Source organism: Balaenoptera ricei, chromosome 4 (assembly GCF_028023285.1).
Source record: "Balaenoptera ricei isolate mBalRic1 chromosome 4, mBalRic1.hap2, whole genome shotgun sequence".
Lineage (NCBI taxonomy): Eukaryota > Metazoa > Chordata > Mammalia > Artiodactyla > Balaenopteridae > Balaenoptera > Balaenoptera ricei.
The window spans coordinates 90901063-90924528 of record NC_082642.1 but is presented as its reverse complement, the minus strand read 5'-3'; the positions used below and the strand labels follow the sequence as shown (position 1 = coordinate 90924528).

The window sequence follows — 23466 nt, the reverse complement described above, 5'->3', positions numbered from 1 at the left end:
GTTCATTAAATGTAATCTTGCCATATGTAGCCTCATCTAAATTCTAATGTAACAGGCAGTTAAATCACATTGCTCCTAATGAAGACTCTCCTCTTTCCTCCCCCAACTCCCACCCCAAGATCACACATGTATCCACCTGAATTAAGTCTCAAGGACAGTTGAGATCAAAATGAACTTACTCACCCCCAACAGGGAGACCCAGGGGTTGCATATGCTAGTGTAGAAAGAAGTTGGTCTCCTCTGGATATCTTGTTCCTGGAGCCTGGACTTGAGGAAGAAATCTAAAAAATAAATGAGCCAAAATCCTTGGTTACTAATTTGTTACCAAACCCTCTAGTGTTTTTATTAGCAAATACTTATGAGCTCCTCTTCTCCAATTTTGTAACTCAGCCTAAAAGACAACTTCCACTCACCTCAACCATTAATGCCCTTTGCCACAACTGAGGCTTGTCTTTACCAGAAAGCTTACACCTCCTAAATTGTGATTTCAATCAATCTACTCTCAGCCCGTCACCTCCATTTTTTCTCATTCGCTCTGCTGTCTCCCACCCCAACTATTCATAGACCACAGAGGGACCTTCCGTCAACTTGCCCTAGTATGTTTTTCTTCCTATCACCTACCTCCTCTTTTCACTACCCTCTTACCTAGCTTAGATTCCATGATCCAAGACTATCAGCAAGTACTCCCTTGGATATGTTATCTGCTTCCACACTTCAGCACCACTCAGAAGTCTTATACCTAGTCAACTCATTCTCCTTCTCTCTGATGTAACAAATTTCCAACCTCTCCTCTCAAAAGACAGCTTTCATATCCTCTCATCACCAAGTCTACCAACCCACTTTCATCTGTACCCTCTCTTCTGCCTTTCTGTTTTCAGAGTAGATGAACAGTTCTGGCTCCTACCTAAGGCCCATCCCTATATTTGTGCCCTGCTCAAGGATTTTGCTTTTGCTTCGTCAGTTTTTCCATAGTCTACTAGATCATCCCCATCAAATACAAATACACTGTAATTTCTCCCAACTAAAGAAATACCTTCTGGTCACCCTTTAGCTACTGTCCTATTTTTTGGTCTCCCTTATAGCAAAACTTCTCAAAAGAATTGCCTATATGGTCTCTACCTTCCATTGTTTCCTCAACCTACTTTTAGGGTTGTATACACCATTCCACTAAAACGACTCCTCCTAAGGTTGGCAATGACTTGAATCTTTTCAAATTCAATGGTCAGCTCCTCATCTTACTTGACCTTTCAGATAGCACCTGACACATGTGATCACTTTCTTCTTCTTGAAACACATTCTTCTCTTGGTTTCTAGGATGCCTCAGTTTCCTAGTTTTCCTCCTATCTCACTGCCCACTTCTTCTCAGTCTCCTTTGCTGGCTCACCTCCTCCTTCCAACCCCCAAATATTGGAGAATCCTAGCATTCATTCAGTCCTCAGCACTCTTCTTTATTGCAGTTAGGTGTGGCCATGTGACTAAGTTCTCACCAATGGAATGTGAACACAAGTGGTGACTGTCACTTCTGCACCAGAGTCTTTGAGAGAGTAGGTGTGCTTCTTCTCTGTGCCCGAAATCTGAACATGGTAACTCAGTCTTGATTTTGCTCACTATAAGGACTTAGGGGATGGTGAAGTCATAAAAATGGAAGGACCCTGGGTCCCTGAAGCAATGCATGGAGGAGAGCCTCCCACTGATTTGGAACACCCTTCCTGGACTGTTAGTGCAAGTGAGAAATAAATTTCCATAGTATTTGAGCCACTGTGTTTTCGCTTATTTGTTATAGCAGTTTAGCCTCCCTTAATTAATATACCTCAAAACAGGCTTTAGGTCCTTCTCTTACTTCTATACAATCTATTCCTTACGAAGCCAGTGATCTTCTTAAGGCTGGATCTGATCATATCACACCTCTAGCTACAACCTTCCGTGACCTTCTGTCATAATCACCATGGAGTGCATGGCCCTACACAGGACTGACCTCTGCTTTCCTTGCTATACTCATCTCCTACCTCTCTCCCCCCACCCACTCCTCTCCACTCACCGCTGGACTTCTGCTCTTCTTGGAATTTGCCAATCCAATTTCCATCTGTACCTTTATACATGCCATTTCCTCTGCCTGTAACTCTTCTCCCACATCTCTGCATGGTTCACTACTTTATAAAATTCAGTTCTCCATTAAAATATCCTCCTCTCAAAGAGATCTTTTCTGAAAAACCTATCTGAAACAGAACCACCCTCCCCACTCCAGTCTCTATCCTGTTACCCCACTTGATTATTCATCATACTATTTATCACTTACTGACATCATAGTATGTGTGTTTGCTTATTTTGTGTCTTTCCTGCTAGAATGCAAGTTCAATGACAGCAGAGACCTTCTATGTCTATTCAGCATGTTCCCCACCCCCAGCACCTAGAACAGCACTTGGAATGTAGTAAATGTCCCATACATGAGGCTAAATGAATGACCAATCACCCTAGGTCCCAGAGAAGTCTTCATCCTCTCAACATGTCTGCCTTTACCATATACTTCCAACTATTATACTTAACTTTTATACTTCCATATCTTGAGGGCAAGGGCTGTCTTTTGTACCTCTAAATACCAAATCTAGGCATGTAGGAGTTTGTGTATAGGAAGTGCTCAAGAAGTATCTCCTTATTAATTGTGGATTAAAATAAACTCTGCCAGAAGACGTAAATAGACATTTCTCCAAAGAAGACATACAGATGGCCAACAAGCACATGAAAAGATGCTCATCATCGCTAATTATTAGGAAAATGCAAATCAAAACTACCATGAGGTATCACCTCATATGTCAGAATGGCCATCATTAAAAAGTCTACAAATAACAAATGCTGGAGAGGGTGTAGAGAAAAGGGAACCCTCCTATACTGTTGGTGGGAATGTAGATTGGTGCAGCCATTATGGAAAACAGCATGGAGGTTCCTCAAAAAACTAAAAATAGAGTTGCATATGATCCAGCAATCCCAATCCTGGGCATGTATCTGGACAAAACTATAATTCAAAAAGATACATGTACCCCTATGTTCACTGCAGCACTATTCACAATAGCCAAGACATGGGAACAACCTAAATGTCCAACAACAGATGAATGGATGAAGAAGATGTGGCACACATATACAATGGAATACTACTCAGCCATAAAAAAGAATGAAATAATGCCATTTGCAGCAACATGGATGGGCCTAGAGATTAACATACTAAGTGAAGTCAGACAGAGAAAGACAAATACCAAATGATATCACTTATATGTGGAATCTAAAATATGACACAAATGAACTTATCTACAAAACAGAAATAGACTCACAGACATAGAGAACAGACATGGTTGTCAAGGGGGAGGGGGGTGACGGAGGGATGGATTGGGAGTTTGGGATTAGCAGGTGCAAACTATTATATATAGAATGGATAAACAGCAAGGTCCTACTGTATAGCACAGGGAACTATATTCAATATCCTGTGATAAACCGTAATAGAAAAGAATATGAAAAAGAATGGATATATACATATAACTGAATCACTTTGCTGTACAGTAGAAATTAATACATTATAAACCAACTATACTTCAATAAAATAAATTTTAAAGAACTCTGCCAAGGTGCATGACTGATTTGAATTGATGGCTCTATTACTTCTTTTTTTTTTTTAAAGAAAAGACACTGTTAAGATTGTCTTTGATTACACTGTATACTTTCAACATGTGCAATGCATGATTCATTTTTTCAATCACAGGCTTAGTGAAATACAGCTGCTCCACTGATTATTAAGAAGAAACACTATTGGTGAAGAACTTAGATTTTTGCCTCTCTGAGGTTTGCCAAATGTGAAGCTCACTGTTTCACACTTGATCTTGACCTTGCACCAACTCAATTACACTGTACCCAAGGGAATTGTGTGTATGTGTATGTGTATGTGTTTTCTGAGGAACTCCAGGGAGAGTCATAGGAAGGGGTGTGTCTTCCAGGCAAGCACAGTGCAGTTTTACACATCAGCAATGCAAGGGAGAATTCAGTCAATGATGCTCAATGACTCTGAATAGGTATGACAGACAATGCAGGCGGGCAATTATTCAGAATTCTGAACAGCTATGGTTTCAAAACCCTTCCAAAATGACAGAAGGAATTTTTTTTCTCTTTTCAAGGATTATGCTGGAAGAAATAAGTCTTACAGACTAGTGGTGTGAGGAGACCGCTTCTCGTGTTAGAAGTACCAGAATAACAACTGGGAAGGCAACTTTATCAAGCTTTAGTCACAAAACAAACAAACAGGTAAGCAGAACCATGCATTAGGCATGCTAAAAATATCAACTATAATAAACATAATGCATAACATTAAATTGTCTTTTAACATCTAGTGGTATGTCTAACAAGTTCTATGTTCACAAAACCCATGCAGAAATAAAGACTTTTTAAGCATGAAGGGGGAAGACAATTATGTCAATTTTTAAAATCACGAATTTAAATAATTTTACAGAAATTACTTAAAAATCAATATTAAACCATCTCTGGAAATACACTCCATACCTTTATCAGGATAAATAAACACATAGTTCTAGCTGGCACGTACAAACCAAGAATGTGCGTTGATGTGGTTCACAAAGGATCAAGTTTCAGGTTCATGTGCTATCTTATCATGTTGATTCTATAATCTTTTAACCACTTTCCAAATGCTGCACATTTAAGTTATTTCTAGGTTGTCATTAGCACCAACAATGCAGCTGTGAGACTCTTGTACATACTTACGGTTTGTTGTTTGCTTTAGGGTTGTTTCCTTGAGATACAATCCCCCTAAGTAGATTTACTAAGTCAGAGCAATTAGACAGTTTTCTATTTCTTGTTACATCTTGAAAGCTCACTCTCCAGAAAGAATGAACCAGAGGGACTTCCAGCTACCGCAATGTAAAGAGGTCAGTGAATCCTCTCCGGTAAGAGACAGGTATACAACTAGACAAGATCATCAAAAACAATCACTTGGGGCTCTAGAAATTTACCAAACGGAGACAACAAACCAGGAAGTGTTTATTTTTTCAAAAACTGCTGGAGCTGAGGGTAAGAACAGTGAGAGTCTACAGCCTTCTTCCTGGGCTGCTCCCACCCCCACCCCAGTTCTTACCAGCATGGAGCTGGCCTGTGTCCGTGTGGCCCAGGAGGCTTCCACCCTCTGCCAGCAGATCTGTGTGTGGCTTGGGAAGCACAGTCGAAGCTGCAGCTCTCCAGTCTCCCCGGCTTTGACTTTTGTCAGTCTCTCTGAGGCTCCCCAAGCAAGGGAATGCGGGGAGATGTAGTCCTTCTGCAGCTCTCTGATTTCTAGGATCTTCCCATTAAATTTCTGGCTCTTCCACTGCTCACCCTAGCTGGGTCTGCTCCCTCAGGCTAGCAAAGCTGAGGATCTCCCCATTCCATTTTCTACTTTGCTCACCACATTGAGCTTATAAAGGCACAACCCACAAGTTTGCTCCCTCTGGCAGCAAAACTGCTGATTTCTGAAGAAATCATGGCCAAAAACCTCCCAAATTTGATGAAAAACTTTAATCAATGGATCCAAAAGGAATGAATCCATCGACATTGCTTCCAGCAATGTGTACATATACCCGATTACCACTGACCTGCTATTTTTTATCTAAATTTTTGACAGCTTAACAGATATGAAATATCTCAATGGTGGTTTAAATTGGACTCATTTAATCAGTACCATGGCCTAGTTCATAATAGACACTGGCCCCAAGCAGCATACACTTTGTGTAGTGGTTAAGAACACAGGTTCTAAAGTGAGATGGACCTGGGTTCAAATTCTAGCTGTCTCCTATCCTGAGCAAGTGTTTAACTTCCCTAAGCCTCACCTTTGTCATCTGGAAAAAGGGAACAACAATGCCTAGATCTGAGCTGAGCTGAGTTAATCCGTGTTAACTGATTATCTCTGTGCCAGGCACCTGGGACAGACTCAATCAATGTTGCCTATTTTTAGCTACAAACAGCATTCAACACTTAACCATGAAAGTTACTTTGTTGAATGCACAGTGAACGAGTCTGGTTTTTCAAATGTAAACTGCGTGTTCATCTCTTCCGACCTCTCTTTAGTAGAATCTGGATTTTGACCTTCCTGTCTTTAAAAATAATATGCTTTGGAAGGTATGCTTTTATCAGTTGTGTTTGTCAGAATAATTGTTTCCTTCTGTGACACTGTGCTGTGCGAATGTTTTTTATTTCTGTTTAATCAGATCCTTTTTGTCTTTGATGATGTCTTCAGTAGTCAGAACTCTCTCTCTTGCGCAGCTGTTATAAATAAGGAATTTGTGGCTATATAAGGTATCAAATATGGCCCCAAGTTAATTTTTTGATCCATTTGCTCTCAACAATATTTATTCAATAGTGACTTGATTCTTATTATTTTACAGCATCTGGTTTGTCACACATTAGGTTCTTATAATAGTTGAACTCTTTCTATTCTACTTTACCTGTCAATGTTTAAAATTTTTAGCCAATATTTGTACAACTGCTCATCAATTTAATTAGCCTTTACTGAGTGTCTGTCGAAGCCATGTACTGTGTGGGAATATTGCTGATGAATACAAGGTAGAAAGACATGGTTTGTAACTCAAGGAAGCTCACAGACTGGAGGCAAAGCGATAAAACTAGTATTTCTTCTCCTTAAGATAGGCAAACGACAAGCAGGCCTGAAGAGAAATGTGTAAACAAATGTATAAAACAATGTGATAAGTGTTTATACCACTAGTGTGACTCAAATGTTATGCTTGCACAGGAGAGGAAATCAGGGAATCCTTCTCAGAGGGGGGTCTGAAAAGTCAAATGGATTTTAAACCGTAAGTCGGCGTTTTTCAGATGGAAGCGGGGTGTGATGCAATGTGCAAAGTCAGGTCAGGAAGGAATAAAGAACATGATGTTTTTGGGGCACGTGTCTGGGTATAGCTGGACATATGTACATGGCAGCTGTCATGAGAAAAGTGGCCAGGAAGGTAGGGCAGGGCAGGGTTGCCAAGAATCTTGCAAATCACACCGGGATGGAGGTAATAGATTCCAACGAAGGTTTTTAAGTAAGAGAGACATGATGAGAGTTTTATTTTAGAAAGATCATTCAGTGGACAATGAAAAGGAGAAACAGGATATGGGAGAATCTGGAGGCTGGAGATGAGTGGGGAGATTAACAAGAGTCTGGGCACCAGATGATAAGGGTCTGAACCAAGGTGAAGGCAGCAAGGATGGAGGAGATGGAGGGGTTTACAAGAGTTCGGGACATTTCTAAGATAGGGCAGCTTCAATGATTAAACGTTGCAAACTGACCACACATCTCTCCTGATAACCCACTGAGAAAACAGAAAAGGCATTAAATAGGCATAAACCTACAAACACAAGGAGAATGAGAGAGGAAAGATAAAAACAAGTCTTGGAAGGTGGAGCAGTGACGGAGGAGTGGTAACAGACAGCAGAGCCGAGGAGGGCCAACTCTAGGGCCCACAGAGAGGGTGCCAGCAATGAGCAGCCCAATGCACCCCAGTAGACCTCACAAAGTTCAGGACCAGGAAGTACCCGCCCTTGGGAAGTGATACGGTGCAGGGGACTTGTTGCAAGACTGTATATGAACCAGTTGGACGTCAAGTTCCTTTCCTCTGGCCATGCAGCTAGGAAATAACTCCCTCTTTGCCTGACCCCCTCCCCAAGGTATGTGAGGGTTCCTCTGAAGAAATCAAACCAGAGAGGGCCTGAACTTGGAACACCAGGCATAGCAAAGAGTGGGGGGAATGGAGCTAGAAACTGGGGAATTCAATGAAGTCTCTATCCTAAAGAGTGGGAGGCCCCCAACTTCCTTTTGTCACCTGGCTCCCTGAATACAAACAGCCATATGGGGGACCCCCAGGCAAGAGATTAAAGGACTTTTCTCTGGAGGAAACCTCTAGCTAATCACATTTGGGGATCCTCCCATGAAAAAGCCAGCTTCTTGATCATTCTACAGTGAGGTGCCCCAACCAATAAGCTCTGCCCAGGATGCAGGTCTTCTAAACAGCTTTTCACTACTTACTTCTGAATAGGAAAAGAAATCAAAAGATCAACAGACATTTTAGTTAAGCCAATATAAAAGAGAGAGTGAGACCAAGCCAAAGAGAAAAGAATCTAAAGAACATAGGGCAGAAGAAGACTTTAAAGGGAGAATAAGTAATATTACCAGAAAAATAAGATAAGCGTTATACCTATAAATCAAGAATGAGATGATGTTCAACATTTTTTTAAAAAGATAAAGACAAATCAGGTTACAACCAAGAGCTCTTGGAAATTCAGAACAGGAGAGCTGTGGCATAGACTCATTGTTGTTACCCAATCTCCCCTTCCTCCTTAGGGAAAAAAAAAAAAAAACCCACAGGATTTCATGTGAAGCAGCAATAAAGCCAGCTATAAAGACATTTCCCAGCCTCTGAGAATACCTAGAAAGGCTAGCGAATCAAGTTCAGAGCTATATAGCCAGGGACAACACTCAAAATGATATGTCAGAGCAGTCTAGTGGGGACACCACAGTGGCATGCACCAAGGTCTAGACACTTCTGACCCGGAAAAGCCCTGATGGTGGAGACAGGAATGTAGTCATCCTGCAGCCACTATCATGCTTCCAGAGAGTTCCTCAAAGTCCCCATTTCTTCAGGCTCCCAGTTCCCAGTATATGGAGGGCTCATCTAATTAGCCGAGCCTTGGTCCCGTGCCTGAACTCTGGCTGCAGGAGGGGCGGGAAAACTGAGTATCTGACATTTTCAGTTTTAAGAGTGAAAGGCTTGCTGTGCCTCCCACCAAGACTCGTAACACTGGAAATTCTTCAAACACAGGGAGGTCATTCAAGGCTGAGTAGGGGGAAAAAAAAAGACGAAAGTCTACCATGATATCACACCCAACAAATCTTGTCCCCTGGATCTGACAGAGAAGTGTGATAGAGGAATTCCAAGAGAACAGCTTTGTAGCAGACCGAAAGAACTGACAGACTAGAGTGGATCAGGATAAGAGTCATAGGACAGAGGGGGAAAAAAACAAATGGATATGATAAATTTCTGAAGAATTCGAGCATTTGGAAAATAACATTGAGAGGCGTTTGCCATATCTGCCAGAACATCTAGAAAAAAATGATGACACAAAACCAAGCAAATAAAAAACCAAGGCTATTATTAACCCCAGGAAACAGAAAAAGTTGGACAAAAAAGGAAATGTAATCATAGCATAATATATGGCTCAGAGTTAAGCAATATTTACTTAATCATGATAATATGAATACTAGCTATTAGATTAATTTAAAAACTGTGATGTAATTATACTGGGGACATTGGATGAGAAATCAAGAGTGGCATAAATGAGCTAGTCTTCATTTATCATAATAGGAAATCAAGAGATGATACCTGAAACTGACATATCAAGAAGTAGCAATACAAATACATTATCTACGAACATGAAGGTTAACAGAAGAAGCAACTTTTTGGTTGAAAGTGGGATTTTCTGGGAGCGGGACTAGGGGAGGCAGAAGAGTCAGAGGGATGGTATGGAAGAGTGGAAACTACTATCTCTGATTATGTGACTTTTCACTCCACTTGGCTTATTAAACTGTACTCACTACTTTGACAAAAATAACATAATTTTTAAATTTTTAATAATGCTCCTACCATTAAAAACCACCCACTAATTTGGAGGTAAAGAAGGAAAAGCAGGTGTACGGAAGAACGTAAAGCATTTATTTTTGAACATCTCCTTCTGTGTCGCCTGTCTCCTCCTCTCTGCCCACACTTGTCTGTACAGATCTCAGGAAGCAGGTTAATGGGCTTCAAATACAGGGAGACCTGGGTGTGATGTCCAGCTGTGCAAGGTATCAGCTCTGAGCATAGTGTTGGTATCATCTCTGTGACCTCACTGGGACTCAGGGTTTTCACTGGTAAAATAGAAAATGCTAATATCTATTATATTACATGCAATAATATATGTAAAGCACCTAGAATATGGAAGACTAAAAAATTCTGAGTTCTCTCTTTCTCTCGGAATTTCTCATGCCCCAGAAGCCTCCCTTTGAGAGTCTCTCCCTGTGTCTCTGTGCCTACAGATCTGAGGGAGCAAAGAAAAGCTGTGCTCCTAAAGCACATCTTCTTTCTCTCCATTCCCTCCTGCCGGGTTTGGGAGATTCACCTTCCAGAGACAAAACACACTGAGTCCTTGCCAGGCAGTTTGTCAAAACACATCTCCACTTCTCTTGAAAGGAGAAACTGGTTTCATTCATGTTGGCTGATTTTTGAGTAAAATGAAATAAATATTTGATTATTAGCCATGGCTCCCAGCTCTAACACACAGGAGTACATAGAAATTTCTGTTTAAAATTAACTATCTATACCAGAGTAGAATTACAAATTCAACTGATATCTGACCATAACTTTTAAAAGTAAATACCAAACAAAATTCACAAGGATTTTAAACCCAGCTATAAAATGAACTAAGGACTTGAAAGAGGGTGGTGATAACTGAGTAGTCACCCAAATTAGGAGGCCCCATGTGATTCCCAAGCACCCACCTTCTCTACTCGGCCTGGGCTGATTACTGGGCTCAGGGATGAGTTGCCCTCCGCAGGCTCCCCCAGGCCGAGCCCCTTCACTTCTGGAACTCGCCATGTTCCCATGGGGCCCCTGCCCCTCCCAGGAGGCAGTAGGCCATCCGTCAGAGCCTTCAGGAGGGAAGGAAGCAGGAGACCTGCGGTCCAAGAGGAAGCTCTCTTGGAGGGTTTGCTTGGTGGCCTTCTTGGTCTTCCCCTTCTCATTCTCTGGGATCCCGTGGCTCTCTCCTCCCCCGGGCTGGCTACTCTCAAGCTTCCTGGTTAGCTGGAGGAGCTGATCCATGTCCTTGGTGAATTCTAGCAGAGTGCCCTCAGAGAGGTTCCAGGCAACGCCCTCCGAGCCACAGCTGGGAGCCTTCTCCAGGAGCAGGTGCTCAGAGCAGTGGGGAGCTCCCAGGCCCTCCCCGGGCACCGACTCAGGCACCTGTGGGAGGCTGCAGGCGCCCATGGACAGGGAGAAGTAAGAGTAATCCACCGCGATGTATGTCAGCATGAAGTTGATGGTGACGATGGGGGCCAGGACGTTTACCTGACCCACAAGGACAAAGGCCATGGTCACCAAGCTGGTCAGGCAGATGGCAGCTACGGGTGTTTTACTTGGCCCTTTCTGCAGAAACAAAAATAACATGCAAGACCATGAAATTTCAGAAGAAAATCACAGTATATGATAGAAACAACTCATAATGACTCAGCCACTTCTCCCACGTGACTCTTGGTGTGTTAATAACTGTTCATCTACAAACTTGGGATAATGACATCCGACCCACGGGGTTATTGTGAGATCCGAGCTAATGCACATAAAATGCTTGACGCGGCCCTGGCACACAGTGGGCACCCAACACATCCAACAGGCATTAACTGTATTAGTAACTATTAATATGGGACAATACTATAGAACATGGATTTCACAAATATTTCTCCTTTTGTCTTTCATTGGGTTTAACACCAGCCTTGGAAATCAAAGAAGTGCAAAATTGATTCTTCCCATGCTTTAATGGAGAAAATGACCTTAAGGGGAGTGGCAGCAGAATCATTGGTGGCTGAGGTGGGGGAGTTCTGATACTAAACATGCACACGCATGTTCTCATACACACACATTTATGTGCATCAGTTATTAATGGAGGGGAGTATGGTGACTTTCAGAAGGACAGGAGTGGAGAAAATGCATTAACTCCATATAACCTGTCACTCCACAGAAGCTATTCCTTACAGTCACCGACACAGTTCTTGGGCCAGAAGCAATAGTCGCTTCTCAGTCCTTATCTTCTTTGGCCTAAGGATTACATTTGACCCAGCTGCTCACTCCCTGGTCTCCTCGCTTCTCTTGGTTCGTCTCCTTGTCATTGACTGCTCCTTAGTCTCTGTCGCTGGCCACTCCACATCTCTGAAATCTGCATTTAGAGCAATCCCCAGCTCCAACCTCAGTCTATGTTCCCTTCTCTTCTCTGTCTATGTTCCTTCTCTAGGATTTCAATCAGGCTCGTGGCTTTAAATACTAGCTTAATGCTCTCAGCTCCCAAATTTGAATCTCCAGCCTTAAATGTTCCCCTGAAATCCAGACTTAAATATTCAACTATCTGCTCAACATTTCCGGTTGATGTCTAATAGGATCTCAAACCTAATATTTCCAAAACCAAACTGCTGATCCTCCAATGTCCTGCCTGTCAAATCTACTCCTCTGCATTTTCTCCACCTCAGAAAATGGCCACTCCATCCTTCTAGTTGCTCAGTCAAGCAAAATTCTTGATGCCTCTTCTCACTCACTCATTCTCCTCCAGTAAATACTGTCAGTCTTACACTCAGGATAGACACAGGATCTAACCACTGCTCCCATCTCCTTTATACTAGCACTCTGTGATGGAAGGGGCAGGCACGTCAGCCACTTTCAGATCTGACCTGTGGACCTCCCAGGTATGTTCCTCCAAGCGCGTTCCCCTTACTGAGGGTTGGAACAGAGTGCAATCTTCAAAGTCACAAGATGAAGATAGTGAAGTCATCATGGCCTGAGTCTCTGAGGATCAGAGGCCCTGTTGACTTGAAACACCTTCCCTAGAACCTCAGAGTAAAATTTTTTCTAGAAAAATGAGTAAAAATACATTTTATTGTTTCTGAAAATTACATTTTGGGGTATATTTGCTACAGCTATTTAGCACACTCTAACAATAAAACTACCAAGGATAAAGTAAATCCTCATAAACTAACAAAAACTTAAAAGGAGGGTCTTAGGTAAGCGGAAGGAGGTCTTAGGTAAACTGTAGGAAATGCAAGTGGTCCAGGAAAGGACTTTGACAAGGGTGGGTTGGAAAGTGATAAAACAGTCACACATGAACTTCTGTTACCAAAAGACACCATAAAGAAAAGTGAAGTCACAGAATGGGAGAAGATATTTGTGACACATGTAACTGACAAAGGGTAATCCAGAATATACAAAGAATCCCTACAAAATAACTAGAAGACAGACAACCCACTAAAAAAAATGTGCAAAAGAATGTCTATTAAACATATGAAAGATGCCCAACCTCATCAGTAATCAGGGAAATGCAAATTAAAACTACAGTGAGATACCATTAAACACCCACCAGATTGGCAAAAATTAAAACATCTAATAATCTCAAGTATTGGCAAGAACACAGAGGAATGGGAACACTCACTCACTGCTGATATGAGTGTAAATTAACACAACTACTTTGGAAAAAGAGTTTGGTGTTATCTAGTAAGTGAAGATATACACACCTTACAATTGAGCAATTCCACTAATGGGCGGGTACACGGTCTGGAAGAACTCCATACGTGAACCAGTCTACTACAAGAATGTTTGCTGCAGTCTGCAACAGTCCCAAATTGGGACATATCATGACAGCAAGATGAGTAAATAAACTGCAGCAAATAAGGAAATGTTATATAGAGATGATAATAAACAAGCCACTGTTATAAGCAAAAACACGGATAAATCACATACACATAATGATGCATGAAAGAAGCATGCCACATTTATATAAAGTTTAAAAAACAGGCAACACTGAACTAGGATGTAATCCAGAGTTGGCAAACCATGGCCCCTGGGCCAGATCTGGCCACCATCTGTTTATGTATGCCCACGAGCTAAAGATGGTTTTACATTTTTAAAGAGTTAGGAAAAAAATCAAAGAAGAGTAATATTTTGTGACACCTGAAAATTACATGAAATTCTAATTTCAGTGTCCACAAATAGAGTTTTATTGGAAGACAGCCACACTTACCCCGTTAGGTATTGTCTGTGGCAACTTTTGAGCTACAACAGCAGAGCTGAGTAGTTGTGACAGAGACCATAGGGCCTGCAAAGCCTAAAATATTTACTATTTGGCCCTTTTCAGAAAAAGTTTCCGGAGTAAAACCACAGAGAAAGCAAGGAAATTATCACAGGAGTATGGATAGCAGCGTCCACAGTGAGAGGGATGGGGCTCTGACCAGAGAGGGTATGTGGAGGGTGGCATCACGGGCTGGCAGTGTTCTTGGGTGGAGGTTACACGATGTTCACTTCATAGTCATTGTTTAAGCTGTTTATATTGGTTTTATGCCCTTTTCCGTATGCTGAATATACCTCAAACATTTTTTAAAGTCTCCTCTCTCCCCCATTAAAAGAAAAAATGTACTAGTAAAAATTAATCATATGTAAAGAAGCTTTGACAAAAAATATTCCTCCAAAAGGCATGTGACGACTAGAGAAAATATTTGTAACACATGTAACAAAGAAACAGCATCTGTCAATTCAGAAGAAAAAGACGAACAATCACAGAAACAAAAAAATATGCAAATGACTCTTAGGGGAAAAGGTGTTCAACGCCTTTCCTAAGAAGGGTAATGCAGATCACAAGTATCTTAAGATGCCATGTCTCACCGCACAACTGGCAAAAATTCATATCTGACACTGAGCCGTAGACGGGCTCATCTGACACTGTGGTGCTCAGGCACGAGTGCAAATGGCGAGCCACACGCCCTGTGTCCAGATACGCACAATTATAAACCAAGCTCATAACCATGAAATCAAGCACGTTCTGTCTTCCTTCCTCGGCAAATAGACCTTCAGGACGATGGGGAAGGCCAGGTTCAAGTTTAGAGTTCTTGCACTCCCCGGAGCTCCTCACTGCAGGATCCAGCTCACAGCCCACCCCCAACTCTTGTCTTCCTAGACCACACTGCAGGGTGGGCTCACACCCACATGTGGATTCTCAGCCCACACCCTATAGCCCTAAAACGGACAGGCTCAGGGAAGATGCCCTGGCAGACCCTGCATTTACGCTGCGGGACATCTGGGAAGGAAATTCCAGCGTGTAGGATACCTGGACCATGGTCTAGAAGGTGGGTATGGGATCTAGAAGGGCAGGTCCCCTTGACCTCATGAATTTCTTAAGAGACCAGAACAGAGTCCTATAAGGCAGGGTCTTTTGGCCTGAATCTAACAGTCATGATGGCTATTGGGAAACAGTAACTCTCATACATTGCTGGTAGAAGTACAAAACGATACAAATTCCATGGAAGGTGTTTTGGCAATATCTATTAATGTTAAAAATACATTTTACCCTTTGATCAGCAAACCCACCTATGAAAATTTATCCTGTATCTAATTGCACATGTACAAAATTGTACACATACACACACACACACACACACACACGAGTATCCTTTGTAGCACTGTTTACTGGAAGCCATACCATCTATAGGGAACTGGTTAATAAACTATGGCATATACACATGATGGAAAAAGAATGAGAAAGTTCTCTCTATATTTATGTGAAAAGATAGATTTCCAAGCTATATTATATGAAGAAAAGCAAGGTATAGAACAATGTATATAGAACACAATCTTTTTTTTTTTAAACATCTTTATTGGAGTATAATTGCTTTACAGTGGTATGTTAGTTTCTGCTGTATAACAAAGTGAACCAGCTATACGTATACATATATCCTCATATCTCCTCCCTCTTGCATCTCCCTTCCACCCTCCCTATCCCACCCCTCTAGGTGGTCACAAAGCACCGAGCTGATCTCCCTGTGCTATGCGGCTGCTTCCCACTAGCTACATTTTACATTTGGTAGTGTATATATGTCAATACCACTCTCTCACTTCATCCCAGCTTACCCTTCCCCCTCCCGGTGTCCTCAAGTCCATTCTCTACGTCTGCGTCTTTATTCCTGTCCTGCCCCTAGGTTCTTCAGAACCATTTTTTTTTTAAGATGCCATATATATGTGTTAGCATACGGTATTTGTTTTTCTCTTTCTGACTTACTTCACTCTGTATGACAAGACTCTAGGTCCATCCACCTCACTACAAATAACTCAATTTTATTTCTCAATTTTATGGCTGAGTAATATTCCATTGTATATATGTGCCACATCTTCTTTATCCATTCATCTGTCGATGGACACCTAGGTTGCTTCCATGTCCTGGCTATTGTAAATAGTGCTGCAATGAACATTGTGGTACATGACTCTTTTTGAATTATGGTTTTCTCAGGGTATATGCCCATAAGTGGGATGGCTGGGTCGTATGGTAGTTCTATTTTTTGTTTCTTAAGGAACCTCCATACTGTTCTCCATAGTGGCTGTATCAATTTACATTCCCACCAACAGTGCAAGAGGGTAGAACACAATCTTTGTAAAAATAGAAGAGAGAAGGATTCCTAAAAAACTAATAAAACCAGATACTGGTAAGGCATGGGCACAGATGAAGAAAGAGTAGGAAGACTCAAGACAGGAGCAAAAATTCTCAGGGTGCCTTTTATATCATTTTTAGTTTTGAACCCTGTACACATATTATCTAATAAAAAATAAATGAAATTAAAATAAAATAAAAGGCATATACCACATGGAAGGTACTAGAGATGACAGTCATTTGTCCTACCCGCCCACGCTGACTGGTGGATAAGAAGTGGAAGAAGGTAAAGGGAGGAATTAAAGGTGACTTGTAACTATGTGGCCCCAAACAAGAGGGGGGATGGGCACGGGAAGGGGGTGGGGAGGACCCCTGTGGTGCGCCAACAACACAGAAATCAACTACAGCTTGCAAAACACATGATTGGGAAGTGGGGTTCTGTTTCTTTCTCCTGTCACCCCTTCGGTTTTAGGAACGTCTCATTTGATTGTTCCATGACTCAACCAAGTTGTATTAGGGTTTGGGCCGTGATGACTAACAGAGAGCCCAGAGACCAGAGGTGTGAGAAGTCATCCTAAAGCAACCCCAAAGGGAAGGTGAACCTCCAGGATACAGTTAGAACTGCAAGGACCAGCTCCCCTCCTCACCAAGAGATTCTTCCCTCTAGGCTAACCTTGGAGGATCCAGAATTTATTTTTATTAAAGGTTGTGGCACTCCCTCTCCCTGCTGTGCAGGGTCCACAGTGCTACGGTGACGGTTAGCTAACCCAGCGCTAAAGGGCCCTGGGTGGTTGTGACATTGACAGACACTTTGTCCATTGGCCCCAGACTAAAGTAGCCAGAGGACAGGAGTGCATTCTTGTTTCTCCCCACCAGAAACGGACCAGCGGCTCTTATCAGAAAGACTTAAGCAATTTATTGGCCAACGATCAGGTTAGTGGCAAAATGTACATTTCTCAAAGAAAAGGTCACTCACCCCTTGCCCCAGACAGGCCAGCGCAGGAATCACTTTCTCCTGGGCAATGCACTGCAGGATCCGGGGTGCTCCGTACAGGCCTCCCATACAGGAGGCCAGGGACGAGATGTATAAGCCCAAAAGGAACAGGAAGCCCACCAGGGACACCTATATGAGGAAGCAGTTTCATTATCCAGTGTCAGAACCTGCTTACGTACCTTTCTCTCCCCTGGCACCCGCCCACCCACACCCCATCTGACCATACATCCTCTAGATTCAACATCCCGGATATATTTCCAATACCCCAGCCCCATCCCACTTCCTTGGCGCTGCTACCATTTGAGTTTGACCCACCATCACTTCTTGTATGGACTACACAGAGGTTCTGAAACTTGAGTGTGCGTCAGATTCATCCGGAGTGCTTGTTAAAACACAGATTTCTGGACCTTACCTCAGAGTTTCTGATTCAGTAGGTCTGGGGTAGGGCCCCAAATCTGGATTTCTAACAAGTGCCCAGGTGATGCTGATGCAGATGGTCTGGGGACGATCCTTTGAGAACCACCACCAACAACAATGCTAAGTGGCTACGCTCTGTCCCCAAGCCTCTGCCAGTGTGACCTAAATGCACATCTGATCATAATGCCCCTGCCATAAAAATACCAATGGCTCTCCACCCCCCTGACACACCTAGCTCTTCCTGGTCTGTGACTCTTCCAGCCCCACACCCTGCACACTCAGAGTCTATCAGCATGATTTCTCTGCCTGCTGGAACCCTCTGTCCACACTCCTAATCTACTCATTGTCTGTCTCTTAAACTCCCAACTGTGCTTCAAGACTCAGCACCAATCTCCGCTCCTCCATGAGGCCACCCGCAGCCCGTTACCAGGTGTGCCTGGCGCTCCTCAGGGCTCCGCTGCACCTCGGCGTGAGGTTGGGGAGCCCCGGGCACGCCATCGCTTCCACTGGCCTCATTTCCGCAGGGCTCCTGTCTGGTTCATCCTGGTCCACTTGGTGCCAACACAGAAATATAAATGCTGAGCAAGAGAATGAGATCCAGGACCCACATGGCCCAGAAGGCACCAACAACAGATAGAATAAGAGAGGGCAGAGTTGTTCTGCTTGGTGTCGCCTCGCACAGATCAGTACTGCTGGCCATGCAGCTGTGTCCCGCACTGTCTGTCAAGAATCTCTCTCTCTCTCCTGAGCTGGACCTCATCTGTACCCGCACGGAAGTCTCTCTCTTTTCTTGAGTATTTGAGGTACCTTCTCCTTTCTACTTTACTTTAGGCAAATGCCCCGAACCGTGTACTCTAAGTGCTTAATTGTCCAACTATCACAGTTGGGTTAGATTTCATTTTCAGTTTTGTTACTTACACCCTTCTCCATGAAGACTCTCCTCACCCCAGTTTTTACTTCCTTGCTTTAGCAATGCACTGGGTCAGTGGCATCAAGCTATATTGAACACTGGCTAGACCTCTTTCCTGGCCCATAAATTATCACCAGAAACCTGCATTAGCCAGGATTCTTGACTGGAAATATTTTTTTTTTAACAAAAATTTTTTAAACTGTATTTTAATTAATTTTTTTCTTTTTGGCTGAGTCGGGCCTTAGTTGCGGCACACGGGATCTGTCGTTGCAGCACACAGGCTTCTCTCTAGCTGTGGCATGCAGGTTTTCTCTCCCTAGTTGTGGCACGTGGGCTCCAGGGTGTGTGGGCTCTGTAGTTTGCGGAGCGTGAGCTCAGTAGTTGTGGCACGCAGGCTTAGTTGCCCCGCAGCATGTGGGATCTTAGCTCCCCGACCTGGAATCGAACCCACGTCCCCTGCATTGGAAGGCGGATTCTTTACCCCTGGACCACCAGAGAAGTCCCTGGAAATATTTTTTTAAGAATATATTTGTAGGATACTAGAGGGTCACAGGATCGATCATCAGGAGACTGAAAGATCAGGCTTGGGTAAAGGCAAGACCCAAGGCTGGAGGCACATTCAGACTCCTGAACAGGAGCAGTCTGACCAAGCTGCGACCAGCACCTGCTGCCCTAAAGATGAATTCTCACCATCCCTTTATCTTTGCCTCATTCATTACATTTGGAGCATCTGATGGGCCCAGCCTCAGTCACATGCCCTACCAGGGCCACAAAGGGACAGGTAAGTGAGAGTCTGGTCATTTGGACTCCTATAATATTAAATGGGGCTCACTCCCTTCAAGACCCCACCCAGGGGGAATAACCCCCAAATGGTCACGGAGGACAGAAGTTTGATGGACAAGACAAAGGTCCACTATAGAGCCTACATTTTCCTTAATTCAGTGTGGATGACTTCTCCCTAAATGCATGACCTCATCTTCATCCCCAATAAATCTCTCCTCTTTTCTTCAATGTCATGGGTATCTTACGACTATCCCACTCACACCCTTTTTACCACTTTACTCCTAGAAGAAATTAACGTCATCTAACGTTTCCCTCACTTTATTTGTATGCTCCAATGGCATGTTATTTCCTACCCTGTAGTACAGTTAATTATGCTCATGGCCCATCTTGCCAGGGTGCCATAAACTCCTGATTCTCATGCATCTTGGCCCCTCCCTGCCACACCTGAGTCTGGCACACAGGGTTCAGCAAATGCCCGCTGAAGTCATAAAGCTTCACGACTTCACTGTGACTCGTGCCCTGGATGTCTTATAAAATTGTCAAATAAACTGGTCCCAGTATCAATCCCTGATCCATCCTGAGATACAATCATTCATCTGTAACCTTTGTTTCTGTCTTCTCTGTCTGTTGACTTTTTTTTTTCCAATGGACTCTGTGATGAAATTTTATCAAAAGCTTTTTTTTGAAAATCTGACCTAGTAGTTCTACACTCTGGCTATACACGAGTCACCCCAGAAATTCTGCTTTAATTAGTATATGGGACACAGACATGGTTGATTTTTCAAAAGGCCTCCAGTGATTCTAATGTGCAGTGAGGGTGAAAGCCACTGGGCATGGTACACTGTCTTCACTGCATCCTCCCCTCAGAGAATTCTCCAGCACAGGCAGGCGTGGTATTTCCTTGCAGAAATTGTACTGCTTCTTATCCAAAAGGTTATATACATTTGAGTTTAAAAAAAATTCTTGGGACTTCCCTGGTGGTAGAGTGGTTAGGAATCCGCTTGCCAATGCAGGGGACACGGGCTCGAGCCCTGGCCCGGGAAGCTCCCGCATGCCGCGGAGCAACTAAGCCCGTGCACCACAACTACTGAGCCTGCGCTCTAGAGCCCGCGAGCCACAACAACTGAGCCCGTGTGCCACAACTACTGAAGCCCGCGTGCCTAGAGACCGTGCTCCGCAACAAGAGAAGCCACCGCAATAAGAAGCCTGCGCACTGCAACAAAGAGTAGCCCCCGCTCACCACAACTAGAGAAAGCCCGCACGTAGCAACAAAGACTCAACGCAGCCAAAAATAAATAAATAATTTTTTTAAAAAAATTATTTTTCAGGGACTTCCCTGGTGGTCCACAGTGGTTAAGACTCAGTCTTGCAATGCAGGGGACACCGGTTCAACCCCTGGTCGGGGGAACTAAGATCCCACATGCTACAGGGCAACTAAGCCTGCACGCCACAACCAGAGAGCCCACGTGCCGCAACTACAGAGCCCACACACTCTGGAGCCTGCATGCCACAACCAGAGTCTGCGTGCTGCAACTGATAAGCCCACGTGCTCTGGAGCCTGCGTGCCACAACTAAGACCCGACACAGACAAAAAAATAATAATAATAAAAATAAATAAATAAATAAATATGTAAAAATAATTCTTTTTCATTTATAGCCTGCCCATTTGCAGTGGACATGAGTGGGAAGAAGACTGCCCAGGCTGGCATCCTTCAGTGATGGAACTGACCAGAGGAAGTCTCTGGCAACGTGACATTGTGACATGGTGACCTCCATCCTGGCCAGCCTCCCCACAAATGCTCCCCAGGATCCCTGCAGAGCCCTGGGGCTGAGGGCCAGAGGGACAACTGTCCAGGTGTCAATTGTGGACTTATGTCCAGTTTGTCAATTGTGTTTAGAACGGCCTGCTCACTTGCCACTCTTTTATATAAAACTGTTATTCAGTCAATTTTCTGAAAAGTAAATGAAATGTTGGTCCTCGTGGTTGGATATATTATAACAACTCCATTCTCTCTCTCTCTTCCACCTGAGTCCTGCCCCTTCCTTTCTCTCATCCATCCACCCATGTAGGGAGCATTTCCTGAGGACCGCGTAGATACCTGGCATAGGGCAAGGTTTTACAAGTACAACAGTAAACTCCACGGCTTTGCTCCCAGCCGCACAGAATGTAATCATTTTCTCTATTTGTATGGGGCTGTAAACTTGTTACCTGTGCCAGTGGAGGTGGAAGTTAAGAATCTATTTGAGCAGATGTGTGTCAACAGTTCTTCAGGAAAAAAATGTGCCCTTCTGTCATCCACCGGTGTGAGTCACCACAAAAAGCTGTCTTTCTAAAATATTATCTGGGGTGTGAACTACCCTAATTTCTCTTTTTGTAACTACTGATGAAAATCATTAATTCGTCTCTCTGCTCTTGGTATTTGATCCCAGCTCCAGTCATTTGATTGGAGCTCCAGTCACTGAGAGAGCCCACCAACCTACTGGCTGCTCTCTTCTCTTGAAGGACTGAATTTAAAGTCATTTCCAAGGTACTCACTCTGCCTCACCTAATTCCTGTGGCCCCTTGACATTACTGAGGAGTACATCCTGACACCTGTACGATCCCAAATGTACGACTATGGCGATGCCTCAGCAGTTCCCTCTTTCTGGAGACATGAGTTTTCTAATACTGTCCTCATTCCATGAGTTGACCAACGTCGCAACTTTCAGGCAAGTTTTCTCTCTCACTTGATAGACACTTTCCAGAAGGAAACAAAGTTGGCTTCACTTCCTGAGAGGCAGAGCTGTGTCCATGATGGAGAGCAGAGGACAGGCAGGCGGGGCTGGGCGGCGGATGCTGGGCTGGGCTCAACCCCCCCAGCCACGAGCCCTGCCTCACCCCGACTTCCCAGGCGTAGCTTGTGAACGTGGGAAGCCGTGACTGTCTAATCCAAGGGTGATGAGAGTTTTCCCCGCAGGATACCTCATGTTTCACAAACATGCTTTGAGCGTACTGTTCCTACTTAGTCTGTTCTTATTTTGCTAGTTAGCAAGCCCCAGGGCTCCTAAAATACTTGGTCTTTTTGATGTGTAATAAACATTTTTTCTTGGGCTGCACACAAGTTTATTCTGAAAAAATTATTCAATCTATTTAATTTTACCCCTACTAATACCTGCTCTTTATACAACTCCTTTTTCTATAACCGAATAACATTGGGATTGACGCTTTTGGGGCTTTTCCTATTCAGTTAAACATGTGGATTCATAGGAAAAAATATCCCCACCCCAAAATGTGTCCTATCTGTAAGGGTATCCCCACAAGGAGTTTGTAGGGAGTCAAAATGTAATAAGCACCTACTATGCACCAGGTATTGTGCTTTACACAGACTACCTCAGAGCCACCTTGACATACTCAGGGTTTTTTAGAAAGTGTAACATTAGTGAGACTGACACCCAACATCCAGGAAAAAGTTCCTCTGGGGTAGGGATATAAAGTGAAAAGAAACTTCTGAGAGAAACCATGGGCTGGGAAGCCAAATAATTAGAAATAGATCAGAGAAGCTGCAGGAAACCCAGCAAGAAACAGATGAACTGACCAGCTGCAGGTCAGTGGAAAGGAATCCAGGGCAGCCAGCGGCCACTGAAGATAATTGTTCTGGCAGAAAAAGCTCGCGAGAAAGAGAGGGACGTGCTCAGAGGAGCTTCATGAGGAGGAACGCCAAGGGGCAGGATGCTGGAGGTCCGTGCCCAGCCCTCGGGGCACACAGACCAGACGGAAGAGGCCTTGCTTCCTCGGGCCCAGGAGAGCTCAGAGAGGGGCCAGGTCAGAACCCAGGCCACAGCTAAGATGTGAGGGAGAGATGAGCAGTTTATTAAAACCACATCAGGGTGGCAGGTTGTGTCAAGGGACCACAGGAGGCCACACCTGTACCTGCCAGCCTCTCATGCTGCACCCTCCCATCCTCCAGGTGCCATGAGTACAACTGTCTGTGGCCCAACTTACTGCCCAAGTATAGTCCCTGCTACTGCAGCCTGGTCAGTCCCAAGGAGGGATGCTGAAGGCAAGAAAGGAGAAAAGCCGGGTTTCATGGCTTTGGGGGGAAAATCCCACATGGTCCCCTTTGTAGGGCTACCACAGGGGGCAGCGCATCAG

At 43.8% G+C, this 23466-nt stretch overlaps 1 protein-coding gene across 6 annotated transcripts in view; it reads right to left on the bottom strand.

The window, feature by feature from the left end:
• The window catches only part of SLC12A8 (solute carrier family 12 member 8), a 133570-nt gene that overhangs the window by 12864 nt on the left and 97240 nt on the right, over positions 1 to 23466 (bottom strand). For 5 of the 6 annotated variants that reach the window (XM_059922110.1, XM_059922114.1, XM_059922111.1 and 2 more), the window contains 3 exons: positions 17207 to 17353; positions 10559 to 11204; positions 184 to 281 (listed from right to left, as the gene is read on the bottom strand). In XM_059922110.1, the coding sequence (XP_059778093.1) occupies positions 184 to 281; positions 10559 to 11204; positions 17207 to 17353 (891 nt within the window). Of the gene's footprint in view, positions 1 to 183; positions 282 to 9805; positions 10276 to 10558; positions 11205 to 17206; positions 17354 to 23466 lie in introns of those variants that run through there. The other variant, XM_059922115.1, reaches the window with a different exon arrangement.